This window comes from Aplysia californica, unplaced genomic scaffold (assembly GCF_000002075.1).
Source record: "Aplysia californica isolate F4 #8 unplaced genomic scaffold, AplCal3.0 scaffold00091, whole genome shotgun sequence".
NCBI lineage: Eukaryota > Metazoa > Mollusca > Gastropoda > Aplysiida > Aplysiidae > Aplysia > Aplysia californica.
The window spans coordinates 1,281,870-1,307,513 of NW_004797361.1; the positions used below are offsets into that span (position 1 = coordinate 1,281,870).

General features: G+C 40.0%; 1 protein-coding gene across 1 annotated transcript in view; it reads right to left on the reverse strand.

Annotated features, from left to right (window-relative positions):
- Positions 1–21,528, reverse strand: part of LOC101856642 — a gene marked incomplete in the record, with an annotated part of 87,190 nt that extends 65,662 nt beyond the window's left edge. The window contains 12 exon segments of the mRNA XM_013080569.1: positions 6,761–6,883; positions 7,647–7,765; positions 9,525–9,829; positions 10,307–11,407; positions 13,473–13,606; positions 13,972–14,084; positions 15,318–15,447; positions 16,242–16,361; positions 16,741–18,309; positions 18,701–18,808; positions 19,447–19,588; positions 21,383–21,528. Coding sequence (XP_012936023.1) covers positions 6,761–6,883; positions 7,647–7,765; positions 9,525–9,829; positions 10,307–11,407; positions 13,473–13,606; positions 13,972–14,084; positions 15,318–15,447; positions 16,242–16,361; positions 16,741–18,309; positions 18,701–18,808; positions 19,447–19,588; positions 21,383–21,502 — 4,084 coding nt within the window.
- Between the last annotated feature and the right edge of the window lie 4,116 nt (positions 21,529–25,644).

Here is a 25,644-nt window from a genome sequence, read left to right on the forward strand (position 1 = left end):
GAAGTGTATTGAGTGTGTGTGTGGGGTGGGGTGGGGGGCGCGTAGTATAGATGGGAGTACTGAAAATGCGACAGAACTTGCTAGAACGGTAATACACCCCCGAGTAATGAATTACAATGTGGTCCGTCAACATATCGTCTGCCCTGACGGTTAACGAATGCTGGACGTTAAGAAACAAGAGCTGAGTGCTTTACGCTCGTTAACCCTCTGAAGGCGGTTAAAGCTCAACATTAAGCCTGACCCTTACTTCCGTGCAATTCCACGTGACACTTCATTTTGAATTCTTCACCCTTTCTTTAGTTTCATTAGGCACTCTAAACCACTTGCAAAACAATTAGGTCTTATCAGTGCCGAATATTAGAGGTGTTACAAGAGATTAACGAACTCAAAAAGGAGGAGAGTTGAGAACGATAGATGTTCCATAGGAAAGAAGGAGCAAACTACACTACAGCACCTGCCAATTTTACACCGTTTCTAAAATAAACGGAGAACATTCTGAGAGAAACGATACCAAACAATTGACATAAAAAAATGAAAAGGGTTGTTTTTTTCTCCTAGAAACGCATTCGAACCTGGGTTCGGGGTGTACACTAGCGTCTGTGGTGTCATGAAAAAAACCCAGCCTTATTAATTTTAAGACTGCATTGTACTTGTCAATTTGACCGTATAACATCGATCACCAACACACACACAAAAAAGTGTTGGATTAAAACGGCCCGGGCTACACACCGAGTGCACCCAGACCCTCGTCCAATCATTTTGAGTACAGAGAAGAGCATTGGGTTAAAGTTAAGTCCTCATTAAACTATGTCCCCCTGTGCCAACTGCACAAGATCCAGGCTAGTCACCCGTGTCGGGAACCATAAGCCGGGGTAAACGTTAAGAATACCCCATGTCTTTGCGTACATCGACGACCATAGCCAGCTGTTTCCTGTTCCTCTTGTTTTGGTAAGTTTCGTTTGTTTTAGAAAGAGTGTTACGGCACTTGCAACACAATAAGGTCATACAAGTGCCGAAGATTAGAGGTGTTACAAGAGAGTAACAAGCACAAAAAAGGAGCGGAGATAAGGACGATGGATCTTTGATGGGAAGAATGAGCAACCCACACCAGAGCACTCGCCAACCACCCACTGGTAAGTTTAGATTTAGTAAGTGTTTTACGGCACTTGCAGCACAATAGGGGTCAAATAAGTGCCGAAGATAAAAGGGGCTACAAGAGAGTAACAAACACAAAAAAGGAGGGGAGATAAAGACGATAGATGTTTGATAGGAAAGAAGAAGCAAACTACACCAGAGCACCCGCCAACCACCCACTCTGGTTAGTTTTTACGGCACTTGCAACAAAATTAGGTCACATAAGAGCCGAAGATTTGAGGTGTTACAAGAAAGAAAGTAACAAACACAAAAAAGGAGAGAAGGACGATAGACGTTTGATAGAAAAGAAGGAGCAAACCACATCAGACTTCATCAGAGCACCCGCCAACAACCCACAATCCTCCACGTCATTGCGCACATCCACGATCACAGTCAGCTGTTTCCTGTTCCTGTACTGTAAGGCATATCACCAACCCCAGTGTGAACCCCCCATGACAACCCCGTGTCTGCGTACTAAGTCGCCAGTTCCGAATGAAAAGGGCGGGGGTGGGGTGGGGGATCCATACTTACTTAAGTTATCACACACCGACACAATAACTATCCTGTAGAGCAGGGGGAAATTACGACAGGCAGACAGAAACAACAGAGTGACATCAATGTCGATGGACAGCTCTTTATTCAAACAGACATATCGGAGATGGGGATTAAATTTGGTGGTGCAACCTCTTCAGCATCCAGTATCCTTAATGTATTGAAAGGGCTCGATAAACCCATCAAATCCCACAATGTAACCACATTTCGACAAAGAAGACATCAGGATGCAGTAACGACAAGAAGTAGAAATGAAGAAGAAGCAACCCATACAAAAATGCCCTTCGTCAACCACACGCAATGAGCTAATACAATTTCTTAAAGAGAAAGAGAGAGAGAGAGAGAGAGAGAGAGAGAGAGAGAGAGAGAGAGAGAGAGAGAGAGAGAGAGAGAGGGGGGGGGGGGGAGGAGAGAGGGGGGGGGAGGGGGGGGGGGGAGAACGCCCTGAAAGCAAGAGAGTTTTAAAACATTTAAGATAGTCCCCCGATACTGGAACCTAAGGTGTCGCCAATTGAGCTTACAGTTACAGTGACTCAACCAACCTTTCTATCAATCAACAGTCTGGAATCAAATGAGACAAAGGTGTTATTACCTGTTTGAGTTTGTTTCAGTAAGTAAATGCACATCGACACGCACGATAACGGCCATTTAGAGCTGGGAAGGGCAAGACAAGTTCTTAACAGCTTTTAGTTATAGTAAGAGTTTTACGGCACTTGCAACACAATTAGGTCATATGAGTGCCGAAGATTAAAAGTGTTAGTAAATAGTAATTTACACACAAAAGTTTGAGAAGATATAAGGGCGATAGATGTTTGAAAGGACAAAAGGAGCAAACCACATCAGGGCACCAGCCAACCACCCACGGTAAGACAATGACAAGACAGATAAGAAACGATAGTGGATTTGTCAAAAAGTAGAATCTACCAGTGACACCTTCGAGCTAACCACAGAAAAAATGTATTCGTTTCAGTAAAGAAAAGCACATCGACACTATAAAGGTCATTTAGTGCTGGGGGAGGGGGGTGGGGGAGTAAGACAGGCAGAAACAACAGAGAGGGAAAGGAAAGTAGTACGCCCCACCAATTCAGATATAGTTTGAGTAATAACTTTACAGCACTAGCCATACAAGTACGTCATATAACTGCCGAAAATTTAGAGATGTTACTGAAGAGCAACATACAAAGAAAAGAAGGGGTAGAGATAACGACGACAATCATTTGGACGAGAATAAATAATAAAGCATACAACACCAGGGCATCTGCCAACCACCCACGGCCCACCAATGACACCCTCCAGCCACCTATACACACAGCACACAAAATCACCATTGATTTTAACTTGAAAGTCGGTCAGACCTGCTCAAACGGCCTTCTGAAAAAGACAATCACCTGTAAAACGGGCACTTCCCATTTCCTCGTTTATACATTTTTTAAAAATATTAATGACTGAGTAAAACGACTCCCTGTCTAAAACGGCCACTTTTCTCCTCAACAACAGGTCGCCGTCTTAGACAATTTCGACGGTACATGAAAGGGTTCCAAACTGATCCCCCGACCCAACGATCAGCGTTAGGTTAAGAGGGGTCACATGTCGAGAGCAGCCATACCCCGGCCTAATCGGCGCACTAATGGGCCGCTCGGGGGTGTCTGATGGGCTATTGAAACACAAACCGACACCCGATTACAGACAAGGAGGGAAAAGGGAGAGGAGGGAAGTTAAAACAAAAATAAGAAAAAAAAAAAAAAATAAAGCTAATCACTACAGTTATGGGCCGCCATATTGGATTGCAAGAACACATTCTCTCATTATTCGGCTGAGTAAAGAGAGGCACACTGACATAATAACGGTCGTTATCTAGTGCGGGGGGGGGGGTGTCAAGATAGACGGACGAAAACATCACAAGAAACAAAATAATGCGGGCCTTCTAGTGGCGCCCGCAAATCACTTGCACGTTCATTTGCTTTTGAAATAATCAGTTAGTATCTAATAGATCAATGAAGTCTATTTTGCCTCCCCCAACCCCCTTTCCCCATAAAAAAACAGCAAACTTGTTTTATTTGTTTGAGTAATGAAAAGCACATCGACACAATAATGGTCATATAAATCTGGGGGGGAAAAGTAAGACAGACAAACAGACAGAAACAACAGAGGGAAAATAAAGAAGTAGGGCCTATCAGTGGCACCCTCCAACCACCCGCAAACAGTAGACAAACATCAAAAACAACAAACAAACTCAAAACAAAGAAGAAAACTTTTTAAAGGCCCGGTTTCTGAATGCGCCTAAAACGGTACAAAATTCAGCTAATTATAGCAATAATCGAGAGACGGCACAAGGCTCAGAGAAGGCAAACTAAGTGCCAACCAAGCCAACAAACAACCCATAAAGAGTGACTAAAAACAGCAACAAAACCAACACTCCGTCCCCGTCATCACCACCATTATCGTCTCCATCATTGATAACGACAAAATAACAACAACAAAAAACAATTAGTAAAGCCACAACTCAAATTACCAATTCGCCAGTGAGGAAACGACCTCACTCAACTTACTACTACTCAATCTCCTGTCTTTCCTCACCAGAAACACATTACAAGAGTACACAAAGCATTCTCGCCCTTCGACACACACACTAAATTGACATCCGTTAACTCACATAGAGCAAGGTAGAGTCGGATATGGAGGGGACTGATGAAGGGAGTGGGGGGGGGGGGGGTAAACAGACAGACAGACAGACAGACAGACAGACAGACAGACAGACAGACAGACAGACAGACAGACAGACAGATATATAAGAAAGAAAGAGAGGGAGGGAAAGAGAGAGGGAGAGAGAGAAAGAGAGAGAGAGAAGGAGAGAGAGAAAGAGAGAGGGGGGGAGAGAGAAGAAAAAGAGAGAGCAAGAGAAAGAGAGAGACGGAGAGAGAGAACCAAGGTACTACTCCGAAAAGGACACTGATAAAACAAATTTAAAGCACTGCTTTCAACAAACAACAAAAAAGAGTCCACTGTTTGTCAAACAGCACCCACAACCACCTGACAAGAAAATCAATGCAGCCATGACAAAAAGTAAGCATCCCGTGGTGTAAACTTCCAGTTTTGGTCTGTTTTTTCAAGGAAATTAGAGAACCAATGTCAATTGATCCGAGAACTACACCAGTTCATCTTCAAAATTCTAGGGCCTTTATTTACAGTCCACAAAGGCTGATCATGATGGGCCGACAACCGAACTAGTTTACTAGTGTAAACGATTTTTTCCCTTCGTTTTAAATTATTCATTATCACATTTTTTAAAGTGGAGGTCTTGACAAGTTATTTTTAGCAGAATCGATTTCCTTGCACAAAAAGGCAAAATAGAAACACCAGAAAGGTGAGCAGATGCAGAATAGACGTACACTACAATAAGAACAACGGTATCTATGTGAAACTCTGGGATTACACACCAATTTTTTTCCCTCCAAACTAGACACAAAGCCGCTTGTTTTAGCTTTTGATTTTTTTTTCTTTGGCCCCAGTACATAAATATGTTATACACACACTAGGTTATTCTGACGTAGGCCCCATATTTTCTCTTTTTTCTCTTTTTTTTTGGGGGGGGGGGGTTGTCTATTTTCACCAGCTATGGGTTCAGTGATACAACAACTATAAATAGTAAAGCGCATAGTGTGAACGTACAAGCAGGGGCACGTGTTCAGTAAATGGTTTCTACTATGATGATGCTCTCAAACAACTTTACACTACCCGTAAACTGGGGTGACTAAGGCACCCCGCGGTTACTAAGGCATATAGCTGGGAAAATGTACATACAACCCAAATTGATTACTCTTTTGGGTAAGGCATTGAAAAGATATTCAAAATCACTTTTGATATTGAAAAAAATAATCTCAAAATCATCATAACATTTTCCCAGATATACTTTAGTCACTCTGGGGTGCCTTAGTCACCCCGGTTTATCGTATTTCAATAGGCTTTTACATATGTAATTTTGCAATTGTTAACATTATTATTATCTTGTCTGCATGTTGTTCTCACCCACAGGTGGAGAGACAGCTGACAGTTTACATCTCCTGACCATCTCAGGCTACCCACTGCAGTGAGTCGAACCTGAATAGTCACACAACTTTACTGGAACCTGTTTTGTTTTGGAGGACGGATACAATCCACTAGAGATAATTGAGGCTAATTAAAGCCTCATCAACTTCCGTAGTATCTGTCCTGCTTTGTACTCAAGAACAAAGCTGAAAAGTTGGGAAGAGATGCTACACTTTCATCCAAGCCAGAAGGCTGAGAAGCAACTTCACTGGAAACTAAATTACTGAAAAGGGTAACTAGAGATGGACATTCTGGACCCCTCTCTGGGTACACTCTAGCATACAGAGTGTCCAAAATGAAAACAAAAATCTGATATAATGTAGTACCAAGAGCTTAAGTGGTTATTTTGTGTTACTGGCATGCTGACAGTTGCTTAATTCATGACACACCTTCCCCTAAATCTTGGTGCTCATACCTTATTAAAAGAGCTGAGAAAATGTGCAGATTTGAGGCCATATCTCAACATAAAACAAGGTTCTGCAGGATAAAAGTCTTTGAGTGCACCATGGGCTGTTACAATAAAAGGAAAATGTGGTACAAATGACTAGTTGTACAAGTCACATCTCATGGGAGCTCTTCCCTCGTCTTTTCCTTTGAATTAAATGAGACTCAAATCTGAGACGTTTGTCCCTTTGCAGAAATTTTAAAAGGGACATAGACTGCTAGGTAAAATCTTAAGGCCAGGAAAACATAGTAGGATCTCCCCACTAGAGTTTCCGAAACTCCAGAAATATCCAGAGAAGTGTTAGCTCGACTGATCCGTTTCATGACTGACAACCAGCAACCTCTTGAAATAGATAAAGAAAGATGGGAGAAAAAATGACAATAATATTCCTTTCAAAATCTCTTCCAGAAGGGTTTCAATCATCAATTCTCTGAACATCCCCCCCCCCCCCCCCCCCCAAAAAAAAAAAGCAAACCTAAAAACTACCACAAAAAAGACACCCTCTAGCTACTCTAAAAAGTCCTATATATAGGAACAACTTACCAACTCCAACTAGGGCCACCCCAGGGTCAGTGATGTCCACTTTGTAGCTGTTACGGATGGAGCTAAAGTCGTCAGCCATGGGGTCCCAATCCTGCAGCTCAGTGTTTTCCACTGGCTCTTTAGCTGCAATCAAGTAAGAGAGAAAACAAGGAAGTTCTTTGCATCTCATTTTTTTTATCAGTAGTTCCACAACAGCACCCACTCACCCCCTACCCCACCTCCCTACCTGGGTTGGAGAGTGATAAATAAATCAGGTGCTCAGTAGCGGGAGGTACAACCCCTCTTATGGTGAAATTAGAAGTTTAAAGAATAACATTCACATGTACCTATCAAATGTTTGCTTAATACGCCTATTGTCTCTGCTTTTTTTCCATCTTTCTTTTCATTCAAACAAAAACAAATATACAAAAGTAAATAATTAGTTGTAATAGTGTTGGCAAGGTGTTGACCCTCTACTGCCATTCTTTACAGTCATGAACACATCAGTTATAATTACAACTAAAAAAAGTACACTCAAAGCAACAGATTACTTGTACCCTACAATGTGAAGAAAATTGACCTTTACAGAAACCTGACCCAACGGTTACCTCTACACCATACTTCTTCCACTATCAAAACCTGACAGCTGTTAACAGATACAGCAGAGAACACGTCAACGGTCCTTCAAAAGAAGGGACAAAACTGACAGTTATTTCACTCTCGGGTACAAGCATAATTTAGTTTCTTGAAATGAGACGTAGGAGAAGTTCCCCTCACCCCCCCCAAAAAAAACTGCCCGACTCACAGAAAGCAATCTAAAGAAGTGTTATAAGAAAAATCTAGCCAACAGCTTAGGCCTTATGACGAAACCAATAATGTTATTGAATACAAATCAGTCATTACTTACCATCAGTTTTCACCTCTGCAAGGCCCAACTGTATGAGCTCATGATTTAAGCAAATTTCCTCCTTGCCGTTTTTGTTTAGAAGGTAGACTGGCAATGGCTGAAGCTGGAAACTCTGAGAGCTGAAGAAAGAGAAGAGTCAGAAAGTAATCAACTGAAGTCATGAAACTGAAAAAGAGGAAAGATGCAAGGATGTTTTGTTTACCTATTGACTTCAAACCCGAGAAAGAAGAGCACACATATCAAAACAATAATAACCAACACGTTGAAAATCAGATGCCGTGAAAATTAACACGATGACAACGAACATAATAATTATTAACATGACAGTAAACCACACATACAACATGATGGCAAACACAGAAAAACTGCATAATAATAATTATCACTATGAAAATCAACATACTGATGATGACCAAATAATCAAGAATAGCAAAAAGACAATAATTTAAAATTCAAAATGATGAGAACTGACAAAGCAGTGGTAACAATGAAAATAATGATAATCAACAAAATGATAATTAAAACAGTGATAGTCAACAGATCGACAATGAGCAAAACAAAAAAATAACAATAAAAAGAAACAAAAAACTCATATAATAAATACATTGTACAACAATAATTAACAAAAAGATAATCAATATAAATACTAATCAACACAATGAATGACAGTTAACACAATGATAAATACATTCATAGTAATGAAAATAAGGATTAACAATCCAATAATAATATTTAACACAAAGACCACTATGTTACAACTGGCAGAAGTCAGTGTCAAAAATAGACTTTGTTTAAACTGATCCAGCATGGCTTGATTCATTAGTTTTTGGGGGGTTTTTTCACCAGTTTTGTTGTCCTTATCCCTATACATAGTTTTGCTACGTCAAAGAATTCGGAAAAATAAAAAGACGGTAAAAATAATTAATCCAAAATACATCTTTTATGTAACTCAAAACAGAAGTGTTGCGAACGACGGTAGCGATAACTTGTAAGCACAAAAGTTAGTCTGCATTGACTATGAAAATTAATTTTTACAAAGATTATTGGCCACATTCCTTTCACTGTTTTGAAAATATGACAGCATAGACGTAGGGTAACAAACACACTAACAATGTCATCACTTAGAAGCGGCCCCCATGTGATTTTTTGGCATACTTTTATTAAATGCTAGGGATGAAGATGAAGAACTATTTCCGAATTTTTGGTCACTCTATGCCAGGAGTTGGGAATGAGGGTTGTGTTCTGCCCCCCAGGACAGCCTGGCGGGGATCTAGAGTAAGCACCAAACAAACTTAACACTAAAACTAATACACATGCCATTTACTACATCAGAACATCATCATCGCCAACATAAATAATCATCCTCATGCTCACCATCACAATTACCATTACCGTCACCATCGCCACGATCATCATCATCAGCATTATCATCATTATCATTACCGACTTACCAATTCCTCTTTCCTTTGTTTCGTTTCTCTAGAAAATATAACAATTTGCACCATTACATTCTTTTTACGTAACCAACAAATACAGGCACCAAAATCAGGACATGGGACAACAAAAAAAAAAAAAAAGAAGTGATATTTCCTTTATATCATGACAGTGGGATAGAAAAGAAATAGGAGTAAATAAATAGCAGTGACCATCAGGCATCTGCAAGGAATGAGAAATAAAACAAAGACATAATCAACTATCAAACTGATAAGAGGTCATGGCAAGGACAGCCTCTAACCACCCACAACTTTACTCAAACCATTAACAAAGCAATACCAACCATTAAAGAAAATTCTATACAAAATTGAAGGGATATCTTCTGAAAAAGAAAAAAATCTCCCTAAAATCAAAGTGGTACAAAATGAAGCAAAAAAACCTCACTCATTGACTCGTAAGAGTTCCTCCTGTGAGACAACAGCACACAGAGTCTTGTCCCCTGACACCTTGGCCTTGAACATGCGCACCGTCTTAGCACACCATTTGGGCACTGGAATGACATCCTGCTGGGCATCACCGCCATTGACTACTGCGTGGTTACCTCTGCTGCTTGTCTGAGGTGGGCTGACATAGACAAGGGAACACCACAGAACCATAGGAGGAATCTGCTTGAACTGTGTGGGCAAGCGATACACTCGAGACCGAGCCACCCACTCTGAGTCACCATAATCAATGAAGAAGACCAGGATCTGTTTTTACGGAAAAAAAGTAGACAATAATAACCAATTTCAACAAAAAAATTTCATTTGATCTGGTTGCTCTCAACAGATGATGTGGATCAGTTAGTTGAAACTTGCACTCTTTTCAACGGTCAACATAAAAAGGCCATAAAGACGGGAGAAAAAGACAATAGAAACCCTCTGACTCTGTAGCTACCAAGCAGAACCTCAGACACGGATTATCCCTCTCAGTTGAGGGTTACACCGGAACAGTAAGAAAAGAATAAAAATGCAGGAAACCTTTTACTTTTACTGTAGCAATTAATATGAATTAGTGTAAAAAAGCTTTTGAACGTAGTAATGGTCCAAATTCGGTAACTACAAAAAAAAATTGGTAGATTTAGGCAGCCCTGGACAAATTATATATATATATGCTTTACGTACAAACAAAGGTAAGCAGAAAGAATAAGTAAATCTTTGAAGTGTGTTGGACAAACTGCCTCTTACCTCTTCTGTTTCCACATTGTGAGCCCAAAGCAAGGAAGAGTCAGCACGACGTTTCCGTACATCCAAAACCAGGCCTCGATAGTAGCCAATGTCTCCTGAGAATATTGCACAACACAACTTGTTCTTTTTCAGGACAAACTGCATGGAAAGATTCAGCAGTGCTTTACTTGAATAAGCCTCAAATATTTTATTTAATCCCTGGGTTAGCTGGTCAAATTGGTGTCCTGATTCTTCTGTGACCAAATGAACGAAAAAACTGGAAGGTGAGATAACTTTACTCATCATCACTTGAAATTCCACTTCTAAACCGTTATCCACAGAAATAGATTTAAGAGTTCCACTTGACTCAAAAGTCAGCTCAGATTCAGAGTCCAAATCCGAATCACTGTCCCCTTCGGGTGATTCCAAAGTACGGGTAAGGCTCTTCTTCAAACATCGCAGTTTTTCATCAACCAAGTGATCGAGGGAAGTTTTTTTAGGAGCTGAATTTTCGGTCCTGCCAACTGCCTTTTCTGGTTGTATCTCTGGTTGTTCAGGCATGTCTCTTTCTTCCAGTCTGGAATGTGGTGTTGAAATACTTGACATAGATGATGAGGACGATGAAGACGATTGTGACTTTTTGGAAGCCTGTTTCAGATTTTTGCTGGAAGATTGGAGAAAACAAGCAGGAGTTGGAAACTTGCTATGAGAACCTGAGTGAACACTGCTGGCTGGTGATTTGGGTCGCTTCGTGGCTAGAAAAATATCTGTGGAAGACGCCAGCTGAGCCAAATCTTGCTGCTGTAACGGGGATAATTCGTTTCCTCCAGCATTGACCTTGGTCAATATCTCCACAAGGTCATCAAATGACAGAGCTACAGCATAGTTTTTGTCAACAAGTATTGAGCTGATGTTCTTGGCCTTACACTGGGTCTTGCTTCTGGACTTTTTAGTGACTGGCATTTTCACAACAATGTCTACAATGTAAGGAAGTTTGTCCTGGGAGTTCTCATTATCAGCAGGCCTTAACACGCGTAGAACCACCTCTGTGTTCGAGCACAGCTCTTCGAAAGCTAATATGGCTTCCTGGGTCCATAGATTTTCTGGGTTTTCAGGGCGAACCTGAAAACAAAAGAAGAGAAAGTTCAATCTGATTTGCATAAATTTGTTTTCAGAATAAAATATGGAGCATTTAGAGTTTGAGCTTTAGAGTTCATACCCCTTCCAACACAATTTCAGCATACTGTGAGAAATCAACTTTAAACGTGGAACCTTTAATTGACATATTTTCATATCCCTTACAGCAAGGTCCAAAGCTTTCGATCTAAATCTCAGCTAGCAGGCTGGCTTCATGGAAAATGCTTTCAGCCTGGACACCCTGCTCAATGGTCAAAGGCCTTTCTGGGGACCCACAGGTTTGGTGACCAGTGACTAATAAGCACAGTTTCACAAAACATGGAAAGCAACATTAGAAGCAAAATTTTCGTGACCAGTGACCTCTGCCAAAGATCTTTGAGAATGACAAGCTATCCTTACTAAAAAAAATGGTGCATCTAGAGACAGCATGCTTATTTTTTTTAAATTACATATTAACTCCCTATCTCCGGCAAGCTGCTCTCAGCGGATTGAGGTCGAAACCGCTCTGCCGGTGAGCCGCTGGTAGCAGCTCAGGCACATTTGTTTACGACCACTTGGACATCAAATTCATTTTCGCTGGCGAAAACAGGTCTCTTTTACCGGGAGTTCATTCAACAAATGAAGAACTATCAAAATAGGTTCACTTGTTTTGATTTAACGATCCATTTAATGAAGTTTTTCTCATTTTTAGATTTAGTACCAAAAATAAGGCCCCTGCATTTTTTAGACTTAGTACCAAAAAAGGGGCCCCGGCGTTTTTTTAATTTAGTACCAAAAAAAAGGGGCCCTGGTGTAGTGGGATTACCTCCCTCGGAGACAAAGAATTAAGCAGTATAACATTGAAGAGATTTGCATGTCATTGAGAAACAAATCTCTATATCAGGAGCAGTAGAAAAAATTCTTTTCATCAACTTTAACAAAGAGCATCATGAAGCATATTGAAAATGAACATGAAAGAGAACAGATTAAGAACAAAGATATTGACTTATTTCATTATCTTTGAATTTTTTTTTGTAGATGTAAGCCCACAGGGGAAATGATAGGCAGATTTGCACAGGCTAATTGGCTACTCTTTAAAAAAATTTCGAACACCTCTTGTTCATTTCATAAAACACCAAGATCATTTTCCCCACCAGCCCATCAATCATCACCAAAGATAATAAAGTCACAGCCGCATAATACATCATGAGCCTCTCCTCCCACCTCACCACCTTCTGCAGTACTGGCAGCACAACTGCCCCAGTTGCAGATCAGGAATTTGCTTTCAATGGAAAGTGGCCGTTTGTACAGGTGGCCGTCTTATAAAGGTGGCCGTCAGGGCAGGTTCGACAGTACTCTGCTTGGCAAGTATTTGGTCCATAGAGCAAATTCCAAACCCAACTACTAGTTCCCAGCCAAGTTAGTCGTCAACCTCCTCAAACCCCTGAGTATTCAAGAGTGATCACCCCTTTAAATTGTACAATGGACTCCCTGCGTCTTAAATCGACTTCAGCTTATTCCATTGTTGTAGATGGAGGTAAATCAAGTCTGTGCGATCATTTTTCAGTAGATGTAATATCATTTTGAAAAACCCGCTATTTTACTGCATACAACTTGTTATCATAATATGAACATCATTTTAAAGCTATTTTATGGAGAAATTAAGCCAGCACATTTTTCAAATGTTTGTTCTGTTTCATACTTTCCGAAGATGTTGGATTTGGTGATCCAGGATTTGGAAGGTCTCCCTAACACTAAGTACTATCAAATTCCAAACCAAAATCCGAAATCTGCTCACCACTAGTAGCCGAACAGTGAATAAATTTTCTGCAATTGGAACCAAAGGTGTTACAATAATATTTTCTTAAAATTGACCCCAAAAATCGTAATAATTCTGCCAATTTCGTAATGATGGGCAGGTCTTTAATTCCCAGGATTTCTCTCATTAAACTTTGTTTTAATTCATTTTCGTGGTGTTTTCATGACTGTGAAATGTAAATATGAAATTTCTAGCTTTTCCTTTTGACTGGAAACCCTGCATGAGGTTTTAACCACACCATCTAACACTTACTCCATTAAGAGCACAGCATGCCGCCAGACATGCGGGTTTTGTCAGCACCCGGGGCAGCTCGAACACCTGCTGGACGTCCACTGTGGATGTGTTGCCGTAGTCTACAAAGATCACCTTCAACAGACTGCCACCATCTTGGGTTGGAAAAAAAAAGGAAATTCAGGTAATAATTAATAAGTCCTAATAAGGGGGAAAAAAGTGCAAATGCCACCTTAGAGTTGGAGCTTAAAATAAAACATCAAAGCTACCATGTTATGCCAACAACATAGACAGACAAAATCAACCCTCCAAAAAGTAGAAAACAGGCAACACCCATCAACTATTAAAACTGTACCACAAATAAAACAGCAATATCACAAGCATATGTGAAGATTAAATAGTCATAAAAACAAATACAATATTAATAGCAAACTTTTATCTCTCAAAGTCAGTTTTATGGCAATCATTCTCAGCAACTTATACCTCATTCTCATAAACTGCAGTACACAAAAATACTGACCTTTCAGGGCAAGAATTTGTGCCCTGTGCAGCAAGCCGTCTGAGAATCTCGCCAAGCAAAAATCACCGACTTCAGGAGAATTTTTCTTCTCCAGACCCTCATTCTCTGCAACTCTGTGATAAGATTTAACAACAACAAAAATGTGTATTGGTTCAGAGGTTCACATGTTTCAGCAAAAGAGAAGTACACAGACACAATATGTCATTACGTGCTGAGAAAAAAGGAAGACAGACAGACAGACAAAAACAAAAGACAGACGGTGAAGAAGGAACCTTAACCCACCAGTGATACCCACAAACCAACCATCCCCTTGTCAAGTTGAAAAGAAGAACAACAACAACACAATCATGGAAATACAATGCCATCTTCTTCTTTCTTTCATTTTTGTGAGCTAGGTCCTTTTTTATTAGAAATAAGCACTCAATCAGACAAAGAGTAAGACATTTAATGAGGGGAGCATTGACACTCATTGCAAGACCAGCAGGAAGAGAACATATCTACACAATAACAAAAATTGTAACCCTTAGATTCTAACCAATTTTTGCTCCACCTAAGTCAATACCACAGAGACCAGAACACGTAAATACAGTAAATAATTTTGTTTTACATCCCCAATAACAAAATTTAGACAAAAATAAAGAGGCAGGCCACTTCTACCCTGCATACATTCCAGCAAGTACTAGAAATATTCCATATCTTTCTCACATGGGAATCAAACTTATGTCTTTTGCATGCAAGGCAAAGAATCTAATCATTCAGCTGAAGGACTCAAGAAACAAGTAATGTTTCCTTTCAAAATGTTAAATAAATTAAAAACATAAAGGGTTCTCCATAAATAAAATCTAAGACAAGAGGGAAACAAATCAAACTTCATGTATTTCTAAAGGCATATATTACTGACTAGTTATTACACAAGCACTATAAAAAAATGCATAGGTATTAAATTCCTGATTATAAAGAAAAAAAACATTATTCTCTGTACCAACATTTTCAGAACATATTTCAAATGCAGTAAAAGCTCAACTGTACAATTTTGCCTCCACAAGTAACAACCTTCACCTTTCCAAATCATAAAATCATGTTCTGTAACCAATCAAAATGAGAGTTCAGTTGCTGAAAATTGCTGTAATTACAATAAAAGATAAAATTTCCAAACTTATAATGAACATTATCATAACAAAAGAGCCTAAAAAGCAATTTCATTGACTAGACAAGGAAGTAAAAAACACTTTGAATTGCACTAAAATTAGACTTCTGAATGTAACAGAACAGCTTGCTCTTATCAACTTGATCACAAATATCACTGACAGCATGGTAAACCAATCTTTTTGTCTAACATTGCTCACCTGATTTTCTTGTTAATATCCTTCTCCTCACCATGAGACTTAACATAAAAAGCCCATGGATCCTCCACACGAGTGACTGTAGCAGCCAGGATCTCATCCTTCACCCACTTGGCCGGAGAAATTGTAGGACCTTGAAAAGGCAGTACAACATTAAAATATGTGTAATTCGTTGAATACACTCACTAATACCAACATTTCCATCACGCGCTGGCCTAAGTAACCACATACACACATGCATTGTCATCTCAGGACATAAAAAGTGGACTTCAAGGATGATGCATTAACAATGACGATGAAAACGACCACTACTACTCTTATAACAACTACTAGTGCTGATTCTACTACAACCCCTTCTGCCTTCTACTTTTTTCTTCTACTACTACTACTACTCCAACTACTACTACTACTAATTTCTACTTCTCCCATTTCTAACTACTACTACTTTATAAGACTCAAGCAGAGTGCTGAGGAGCACTGGTTGAGGTGACACCAAAGAAAAAAAAAATCAAGAAGTAATCATACCACTCAAGCTAAAACAATATCCTTTCCTTGCCTCTTGAGAAACTTTATGCAAAGGCATTGGCAAATCATCATATTTTTACATTACCCACATTAACTTCTAAAAGCCGGCATTTCTACTGACTAGATGCTGCATTATTGTTTCTTGTTTTCCTCATTTATCATAAATATGTGCTTGTATGTACTGCAACTGTATCCTTATATATCAAATCTGTCTTTTCTTAAAATGTTGGTAGGTGATACACGCTTGCAGCTTAAGACGTATCTATTTTATGCTGAAAATGCTAACAAATCAGGGAATAAGCTTGCAATTTGCAAGAGTTAAGCCATATATATTATACACACTTACTTATTTCATCCCAACTGACAAAAACTACAAACTTTTACTAATTGTGACTTTCTCACCTTTTCTAGGAGACTTTTGCTTGGCTGATGACTCTGGAGAAGCTTTTGTAGTTGGCTTATCATTACTACTCACACCACCAGAAATCGAGTTTGCAGTCTTTGACTGTTTGCCAGACTGTGCTGAAAGCAAAAAAGATAATGAATATGAATTATTTCAGGTATTTTCAAGACACAATACACTACTGTACAGCAGAGTCAATGGTGCACAAGACAGACTGAAGAATTTTTCTTGAGTAAATGAAGTTATCCTATTTAAATTTGAATTAAATTATACCATATGAAAAAAAGCAAGTACATAGAACAAACTTAGAGGTTACAGTATGTAATAATTTGTCCAGTCTTTTCTTCAATTATGTACTTATTAACAACATGGCTTGTATCTGTAGTCCTTTCTTCTGTGTTTCAAAAACAAAATTTTTAATCAAAACATAATCTGAATCAATAACCAACAAGATAAATAAATTTTGACAGCAAAAGGCCAATATAAGTAAACACCTACCAATGCTGTCTTTGACCTTTGAGAAAAGCTTGTCCAGATCTTTCACCATGGGGCCTTGAAAAGCTTGACTGGCACCTTTTGGGTGGTGAGCAAATGGGAGACGCGCCGTTTTCAGAGGCTGTAGCTTTTTGGTTTGCTGTGAAGATGGCAAGCATCCCAACATGTCCACCTTTTCCTGGGAACCCTCTGGATTTTTACTTTTTCCATCAGTTGCCACAGGACTAACAGACATCGTCATTAAATAAGGAGGAGCTGATCCCTGACTAGAAGTTGACGTAAACAACTTTTCAGATCTCTGCTGCCTCAAAGGAGCCCCTTTTCTTTGAGGACGAAGACTGGAAAGTGATGACGATGGAAGAGCTTGGCCTTGACTAAAAATGCCATCAGTTCCAATGACCTCATTGCTCAAGTGCTCATCAGGTACTTGAGAGGATGTATGCAATTGAGAATGATGCTGCTCCTCAATATTTACTGATGTTGATGGTGACTGTGGGGAGCTTTCTGATGCACTGCTGATGAGAGATGAACCAAAAGAGGTTGTTACCGGAAGAAACGATGAACTAGCAGGAGCCAAACTTGGAAATACACGAGAAGATGTCGTTACACTGACTGATACTGCAGAGTTCACTGATGGCGAGTCTACCTGTCCTGGAAAGGGAACGGTACAGGATTCCTGAAATGGTTCAAGACCTGTGACCTCTACAGCTTTTTGAGCCATTCCGATGGCTTCGTGTGATGTGAAGTCTGTTTCCCGAAAGTGGTCACCTCTGTCTGGAAATGCAGCAATGATAGGCCGCCGGATTGAGTTATACTGAAGAGGTGTACCCATGAAGGGGCTTGGCATCATTGCTGAATCAGATGCAGTAGACGCATGTGCAGGCATGAAAGTTGGATACATATCAGCTGAAAGATGCTGCATAGCCATTATGGGATTCGAACCACTGCTCATCCACATAGTATCTTTGGCACTGGATCTGGCTGGAAGAGGGTGTGGGCCTATGCTGTGTCCACGTGCTCCCCACATTTGAGCTGGATTAAAATTAGGTGGAAATGGAGGTGAAGGCACCACAACTGGCCGCTGGTGATACAGTGAGCTACCAAACGAAACAGGACAGCCAGTGAGATTTTGAGCTGTCTGGTTCGCTATGTGACAATCATAATTTTCAGCAGTATGAGGTGTAGTCATTAAGTTCAGCATGGCGCTTTGACTACTACACGGTAATGTTTCATGAAGATCTAGTCCACAGTCAGAGTCTAAAGGGGCAGGTGAATGAACACTGGGTAAGGCCGGCTCCAGAACATGACGAGTCACGACCGATGTTTGAAAGTTTGATGATAAAAAAGGGGGACAGTGGTTTCCATCTGTGTTTTCTTCTGTTTCTGATGCATTGATATTAGCTGCCCTTGGGTTAACTACATCGCTTGACGCTTTTCCTACAATATCTGTCGCCAGTGGCAAAGTCCTATCTGACGTAGGAACTGTATGAAGTGCTGAATCGTGGTCAATGAATATTGAGCCATCATGCTGTTTGGGAACTGTAGTGCTTACATTCACTTTCTTGCTCAGGTCTATGGATGAAACAGAAAAAAAAAGAAGCAGAAGAAACAATGCTGCCATTTGAAGCAGAAAAAAACAGAAATACAAATAATTTTTTGGTAATATGCTTGACTCTCATTACAAGAAAACAGAAACAGATAAACAAATTTGTAGAAATATATTAACAGAGTAAAGTATGATATATAATGTACAGACCTTACAAAATTTGACTGAGGCATCAATCAAACAAAAATACAAAGAAGAATAAAGATGCAAAAAAATAGAATTCAAACATGGTATCTACACAAACAACAGTTAAAAAAACCAACAGAATACAAGCATCACTCAACTAAAAATACAAGAATGGATAAGGACGTTGTGAAAAATACTGTGCTCTGACAATGATAGACTGAAATTGTTTACCTTTAGTCATGCACATTTCAGCCTCTGGCTGCTTTGGTGTCTCACTTTTGCTTGTAGGAATACTTTCAAGAAGTCCCACATCTCTATCTTTGTCACCAACCTCTTCATCTGCGGAAATATTTGTACTTTTGTACTATGCTAAAAAGAATTTGTTTTTTAGTTTGATTTGAGGTGTTTTCCCTTTTTTTTAAATTAGCTTCCTAAGAGAGAGAGAGAGAAATTGGGAAAGGGGGGGGGGGGGGGGTATTACATCAGTGACGAAATATTCTAAAAAAATAAAATAATATTACAATCACTTCAATCCTCAACATGAGTGAAAAGACAATATCACCAATACATAAAAGTGAACAATTAATTTCCCTTTACAAGCATCTATACTTTCTAGTTTTTCAGTTCTAGATTCATGCAAAGTAACTTTCGAAAATCATTGCACCTCAGTATTGAGATAAGAGTCTGTACACCTCTTTCAACTCAGAGAAGGTAAATTGAGAACCAGGACCTGAGACCTGAGAATGAATATCCATCAAACAGGATGGATTGTCAAGCTCCATGACCTTTAAAAAAATAACACTCTATAACAAATAGATATGTGAATAACAGAATGTGCTTTTCGTTTGCTGCACTCCGATCACAATACTTTTAGCCTTACTTTGTTTCACTTGAAAGTGGAGAGGACAATTCATGAAGCACATCATGCACATTGCCTGGCTCAGTGCAGGAGATAAAAGGAGAAACATAGTACTCACCTATTATGTCATCTAGACTGATGGCAATTTTTGACAATATTTCTGAGGTCACATCTAATCTTCTCACAAGGTCATGGTAAGAATCTGGACTTTGAAGGACGTCATCTCCATCTTGGGTAAAACTTCGTGCTTTGGAAATCACCTGAAATTTTAAAAAGAAAATGCATCAGCTCAACTGAATAAAAAATCGACGACACTTACATATTACTGTATCATGGGTTCAAAATGTAATGATACGTTTATGAAGACCTTTCCAAAGAATATGAAAAATTAGCTCTGTTTTTCTTGTTCCTCCTGTCTTTTTGGTCTATGAAGTCAATAAATTACTCAAATACTTAAAAATACAGAGGGACTCTACAATCCAGATTCATTTTACATTGCCATGCTTTTGATATGCTCAAGGTCTCTGTTGTTACTGGTCCATGAAAGAATATTCAACACTAACCTTTTGGTTGCCTGCGGAGATGCGTTTACAGTTACAAGGGAAAGCCAAACCTGTCTCTCTCTCTCTAGGTCGCGTGATAATTTCATCTGCGGTGGTGCTCAATGCGTTGAAATCTCACAACACAAGCACAGAAATAGACTGAGGCTCTAAACAGCCATTCCCCATTTCCTCACGCCAAAATCTCTGCAGGCCTCCTCTGCCTCGATACAGCTCTTCCCTCTACCCTGCTGTAATACAGACTGAACTCGTCTCACACTTACTCACTCATTCTCTCTGCTTTATACACTTGCGCCAAACAATACAATAGGCTAGGCCTGGGGGCTCTCGTGGCCTAGAGGTTAAGGTGTTGGCCTCACATTCAAAAGCTCCCGGGTTCGAATCCGGGTAGCGACCGAAAAATGTTCTTCTCTAAATTTGTCTCCTTTCACCTCATTTCCTGCTCTCTAGCAATGTTCTGTTGTCTGCTTTCATTTCCTCTTTCTGTCCCATCCCCTCACCTCCTTTGCCCCTTCCTCTGGGCTCCTGATTCTTTCTGCAGCCTTTCTACTGCTACTCCTTCGCCTCTTCGTACTGCTGTCTTTCAGCCACACCCCTGATCTTCTGGTAGGAAAGATCTACACCTAGCCTTCTCGGACCAGGGCGAAAAATCTCGGAGGGCCCGTGTGCAAGTTGCGCACGTTAAAGATCCCTTGGTGATCTACAATCGATAAGAGTAGGCTTCGGCCGCCACCCGGGCAAAATTCAAAATTTCCTACCAACTGAAAATATTAGGTGTGTCGCGGGCGCTCATATGACCTTATGCAGTTGCAAGCGGCGTAAAACACTTTACAAAAACAAAAAACAAGGCTAGGCCTAACTTCCTGTTATTGACCAACACGCCAGATTGCCCAATAAACAGCCAAATAAACCACAGTCTCTCATCATTGTTTTCTTTAAATCTGGCTTTTCTTGGGAAACAAAAGTCGTCCTATGACCTTTCTCAATATGAAGATCTAATACAAATAAGTCAGTTTCAACAAGAAGGAATACCCATTTACTGAAAAGTCACATCTGGCAGTCCATATTGCCAGTCCTTTCCATGAACCTGACTGAGCACATGTGGAATAGCATTCAGAGGGCACGAAGTAGATTACACTCACATGTGAAATCATGGCAGGTTCTACCTGGCATACATCTCATGTAGGCAAGTTAGCTCATGCCATGGGCTCTGGTCAACTTCATGTAACAAAGGGTAGGCAATGCTTCTTGTGCAATGATCACTACTTTGACTTGAAAAGAATCAGACCCCATTCATGAGTCATTTCAGTTTGGTGAGAGTCAAGTGATAGAATTTCATGTTTCCCGACTCAAAATTGGATAATCATTCTTATAACTATGGCCATCAACATCTAGACTTAAAACAGATCTTAAAGGGATTCTTCGCTTGACCTTAACAAAATGGAGATCATTTTGGGTAGACCAAGGATCCTTCATTTACACACACAAACAAACCTCATCGGTGAAATCATTGATGATATCAACAATGTCCTCTTTTTGTTTTTCTAGCACAGATATTTTCATCTGTACTGTCTTCAGCAGTTGACGGGACCTCCGCTTCTTGCCACCCTCCATTTTCGACTTTGTACATTTGATATTATCTGTGAAAAAAAAGTTTCAAATTCATAGAGTTTAAAAAAGATAATCTACTCATCACAAAGGAAAACAACTAAAACAGAAACCAATTGTGAGGTATCATCATGGTGAAATCAGGCGCTTGTAAAAAAAAAATGAAATCGAAGAAACAAGCACTTTTCCGCCCATTTGGCAACTTTTTTCGAATTTATGTTTTTTTAGCTCAATACATTTCATGTCTTATTTAAAACACGTTACTGTATGGAATTCACTAAAAATATTGATTAAAGTTATTTTTAAAAATGTGAATTTTCCGTTTCCAAGGACTCTCAAGCCAAGCTACGGAACTTTGGAAGTCATTTTACCTCTTGTTCAGGCAACACCCACCTCCTTCAATAGCAAATATATCTTGATTTCCACTGAAGTTCGATGGGTATTTTCTTCATCAAATGCAAGGCAAACAAAAAGGGTTTTAGATGATCAATAGCTCCATAGGCCCAAAAATTGACGAGCACCTGATTTCACCGCGTCCTGACACATCTCTCTCTCTCTCTCTCTCTCTCTCTCTCTCTCGCTCTCTCTCTCTCTCAAAATAACTTCAAGTGGTGCACTCAGTTTTTAAGCTTAAGTGTAGTAAAGGTTACAATTTTAACAGTTCGATATTACTTATTATAACAATAAATTATAAGTGAATACCCTCTTAATCAAATAGGCCTAATTGGATGGGCCTGTATAGTAAAGACGAATAAGACTAAGTGAGGTCTACCTTATCATGTAGCAAGTACCCTAGATTTAGTCACTATAAATTATATAATATAATAGTCACCTATAATCCTAATATATATAGGCCTATTCTTATCTATTACTTATTTGGCTACTTGGAAACACATGTATCACTTTTCCCATAAAACTACGACAGCTACAGAGCTGAAAGTTGGCAAGTACCTGCAAAAATATAGATAGGTCCCCATGATGTAGCCAGATTTTTTATTCATTCATTTCCTGAATTTGGAAAAGGCCACCTTACCTATATATAGGGGTGAGAATAACTCATGACTCGCTATTCTCACACATCCCCCCCCCCTTCCCGCACATCCACAATAATGTAGATCTATATCTTTTTTAATGCAGTTCGGCCTGCTTCAAGCGTTCCATCCCCCCGTGAGATGAAGGAGCGCTCTTACAGAATAGAGACGGGATATGGGATATGGACAATTACGACTCAGAATAATGTGAAAACATTTTTCGCCTCTCCAGTAAAAAATACATCTATGTCTCACTACCGACGCTACTGCACGGGATGTGGGACCGGCCGGACCATTCGTTGTTTACACACTTAATGATTGCAGGTTTCTCTGCCTGCACACAATAAATTTTATTATCGTTCAAGGAACAGAGCGTGTACGAACGTAACAAGACACGAGCACGAAACTAGATTCTAATGCTCTTGCACGACGGTAGAAGGGTTGTTAATCATTCAAACCAAATGTTTTTCTTCATTTTCATTTTTTTCCCTTTTATTCGTTCTTTTTTGTTTTTTCTTTATTCATCTTTCCATCATCAATGCCTTTCACCCCTGGCAGGGTATAGGCCACAAACAAGCTCCTTCCATTTATCTCTGTCCTGGGCCATCCTCGTTCCAAGTGAGCTTCATCTCTCTCATGTCCCTTTCCACACATCTCCTCCACGTTTCCCATGGCCTACCCCTGCCTCGAGCTCCCTGTGGGTACCATTGCAGTGACTGTCTTGTGATGTTTCCGCTGGGCTTTCTGAAGGTGTGTCCCATCCAACGCCACTTTCTTTGTCCTATTTCTATTTCTATATCCTTTTGTCCTGTCCTTTCCCACAGCTCTTCATTTCTTATTCTATCGTGCCACTTAATTCTTCGGATACTCCTCATACATCTGTTGATGAAAGTCTTGACTTTATTCAGCACTGTCTTTGTTGTTTTCCAAGTTTCGCAGCCGTAGAGGAGCACAGACTTGACATTGGAATTAAAGAGTCGAATCTTGGTGCGCAATAAGATGTTGCTTGCTTTCCAGACTTTTGATAATTGCTTGAATGCTGACCTTGCCTTGGCGGTTCTTGCTTTTACATCTGCCTCAGTTCCACCTTTACCATCGATGACACTTCCAAGGTAGGTAAAGGAGTCCACTTCTTCTAGGGGAGTGTCTTCCACTGTCACAGCAGGGCTTGACACTTTTCCTAGCTTCACTACTTTCGACTTGCCCGAGTGTATATGTAGGCCAACACTCCTTGATAGGCTGTTGAGTTCCTTGGTCTTTTCTTGCATCTGAGCATGTGTGTGAGAGAGCAGTGCAAGGTCATCGGCAAAGTCTAAGTTGTCCAGCTGCTGCCAAGGGATTCACTGTATTCCATTGCGCTTGCCTCTGGTGGCTTCCTTCATGATCCAGTCAATTGCTAGTATGAAGACAAAAGGTGAGAGCATCCTTGTCGCATTTCTGTCTGTACCTGGAATGGTTCTGAGAGTTGTCCTTCGAGGAAGACTAGGCAGTTTCTTCCATCATAGGTGCTCTTCACAATCTTGACGATTTTGTCAGGTATTCCATAAAGCCGCATGAGTTTCCACAGAGTTTCCCTGTCCACACTGTCAAATGCCTTTTCATAATCAATGAAGTTGACCACGAAAGGTGAATTCCATTCAAGCGATTGCTCAACAATGATGCGCAGGGTAGCGATCTGGTCCACACATGATCCGTTCTTGCAGAACCCTGCCTGGTTTCCTCTGAGCTTCTCATCTGTTGCCAGCTTGATTCTCTCCAGGAGTATCCTGTTAAAGACTTTCCCAGGTATGGACAGGAGTGTTATGTCTCAGTTGTTGTTACAATTGCTAAAGTCTCCCTTCTTTGACAGCGTGATTAGGTGGCCTTCCTTCCAGTCTGATGGTATTATTTCCTTTTGCCAAACCTTTTTGAATAGAGCATAGAGATTTTCTTCTTTTTCCCCTCCTTCTTTAACATTTGGGGTTTGAGGCCAAAAAAGAGCTAGAGAGCCAAAAGAAACACTCCAGGCCAGGCGCGATCCAAAAGAGCCAAATTTCGAGGATTTGGCTCCAAACAGACACTGACAGCCCTGACTGTGACTATGCAGACACGAGCACGATCCGGTCCAGCATCATCCCCGGTAACCTCAGCTCTGGTCCCTCTAGGATCATTTCCGATAAAACGAGGTGGTGAGAATAGCGAAACATAGGTTATTTTCACCCCAGGTGAGACTAACCACTTCCTTTAGAAAAATATATTTGACAAAAAGTTCCCGTCCTTATTTGGCCTTTGTGATTATTCCACTGAGAAACAAAAAAAATCTGCTCAGCTGTCCTTAATCGCAGAAGTGCTGAAAGTGTTATTTCACGAGGCGCATTTTGTTTTGAAAGTATAGATCTAGACCTTCTGATTTTTTGCATCTCTCAAGACCTATTGCTCCATTCCAGTAGAGTGTAGATATAGTAGGCCAATGACTTTGAGTTGATGTTAATGCACTGATCATTCCTTTCATCTTCATTGAAAGGGGGCCCAGCTAGCTTCATATCTAGTATTATATAATCGACATAATACTAACTATGTTCATGCTATCTAGATCTAAAAAAAAATTTTCAAATATCATTGTAACTTGTATTGTAGGCTAATTGTTAGAAGGCTATCTTTACTTTTTATTAGACTTCTACTATTATTATTATCATTTTTTTAAAATTTATCAATTATTGTTGTTATTATTACTTTATTGTTAGCCTATTATTAGGCGCTCTTTGGAAATTCCCTTCGCGTTCCATAGGCAGCTATTCTGAAACTGATAATTTGTCATGTAAACGTGAAGATTGTGTGGGTTTTTTAAAATTATTATTTTTGCCAGGGGGGCAAGCCCCCCAGAAACTCCCCACTAACAGGGGGTCTAGCTGATACACTCCACTATAAGGGGAGCAAGCCCCTCTGGTAATACCGCAGTGATGCGGTCCCAGTCACGAAGTCGGGTAAAAAAAGGTGATTGAGTTGCCAGGGTGAAAAGACCCATTTTAGACTATTTTTCGGCACTATTGTTTTTTAGTGTGCGACAATGGGGTAACATTATTTATTGCCTCAAGGCCCACACCAGCCACCTGACACAGCCTCTGGACCAGGCGTTCT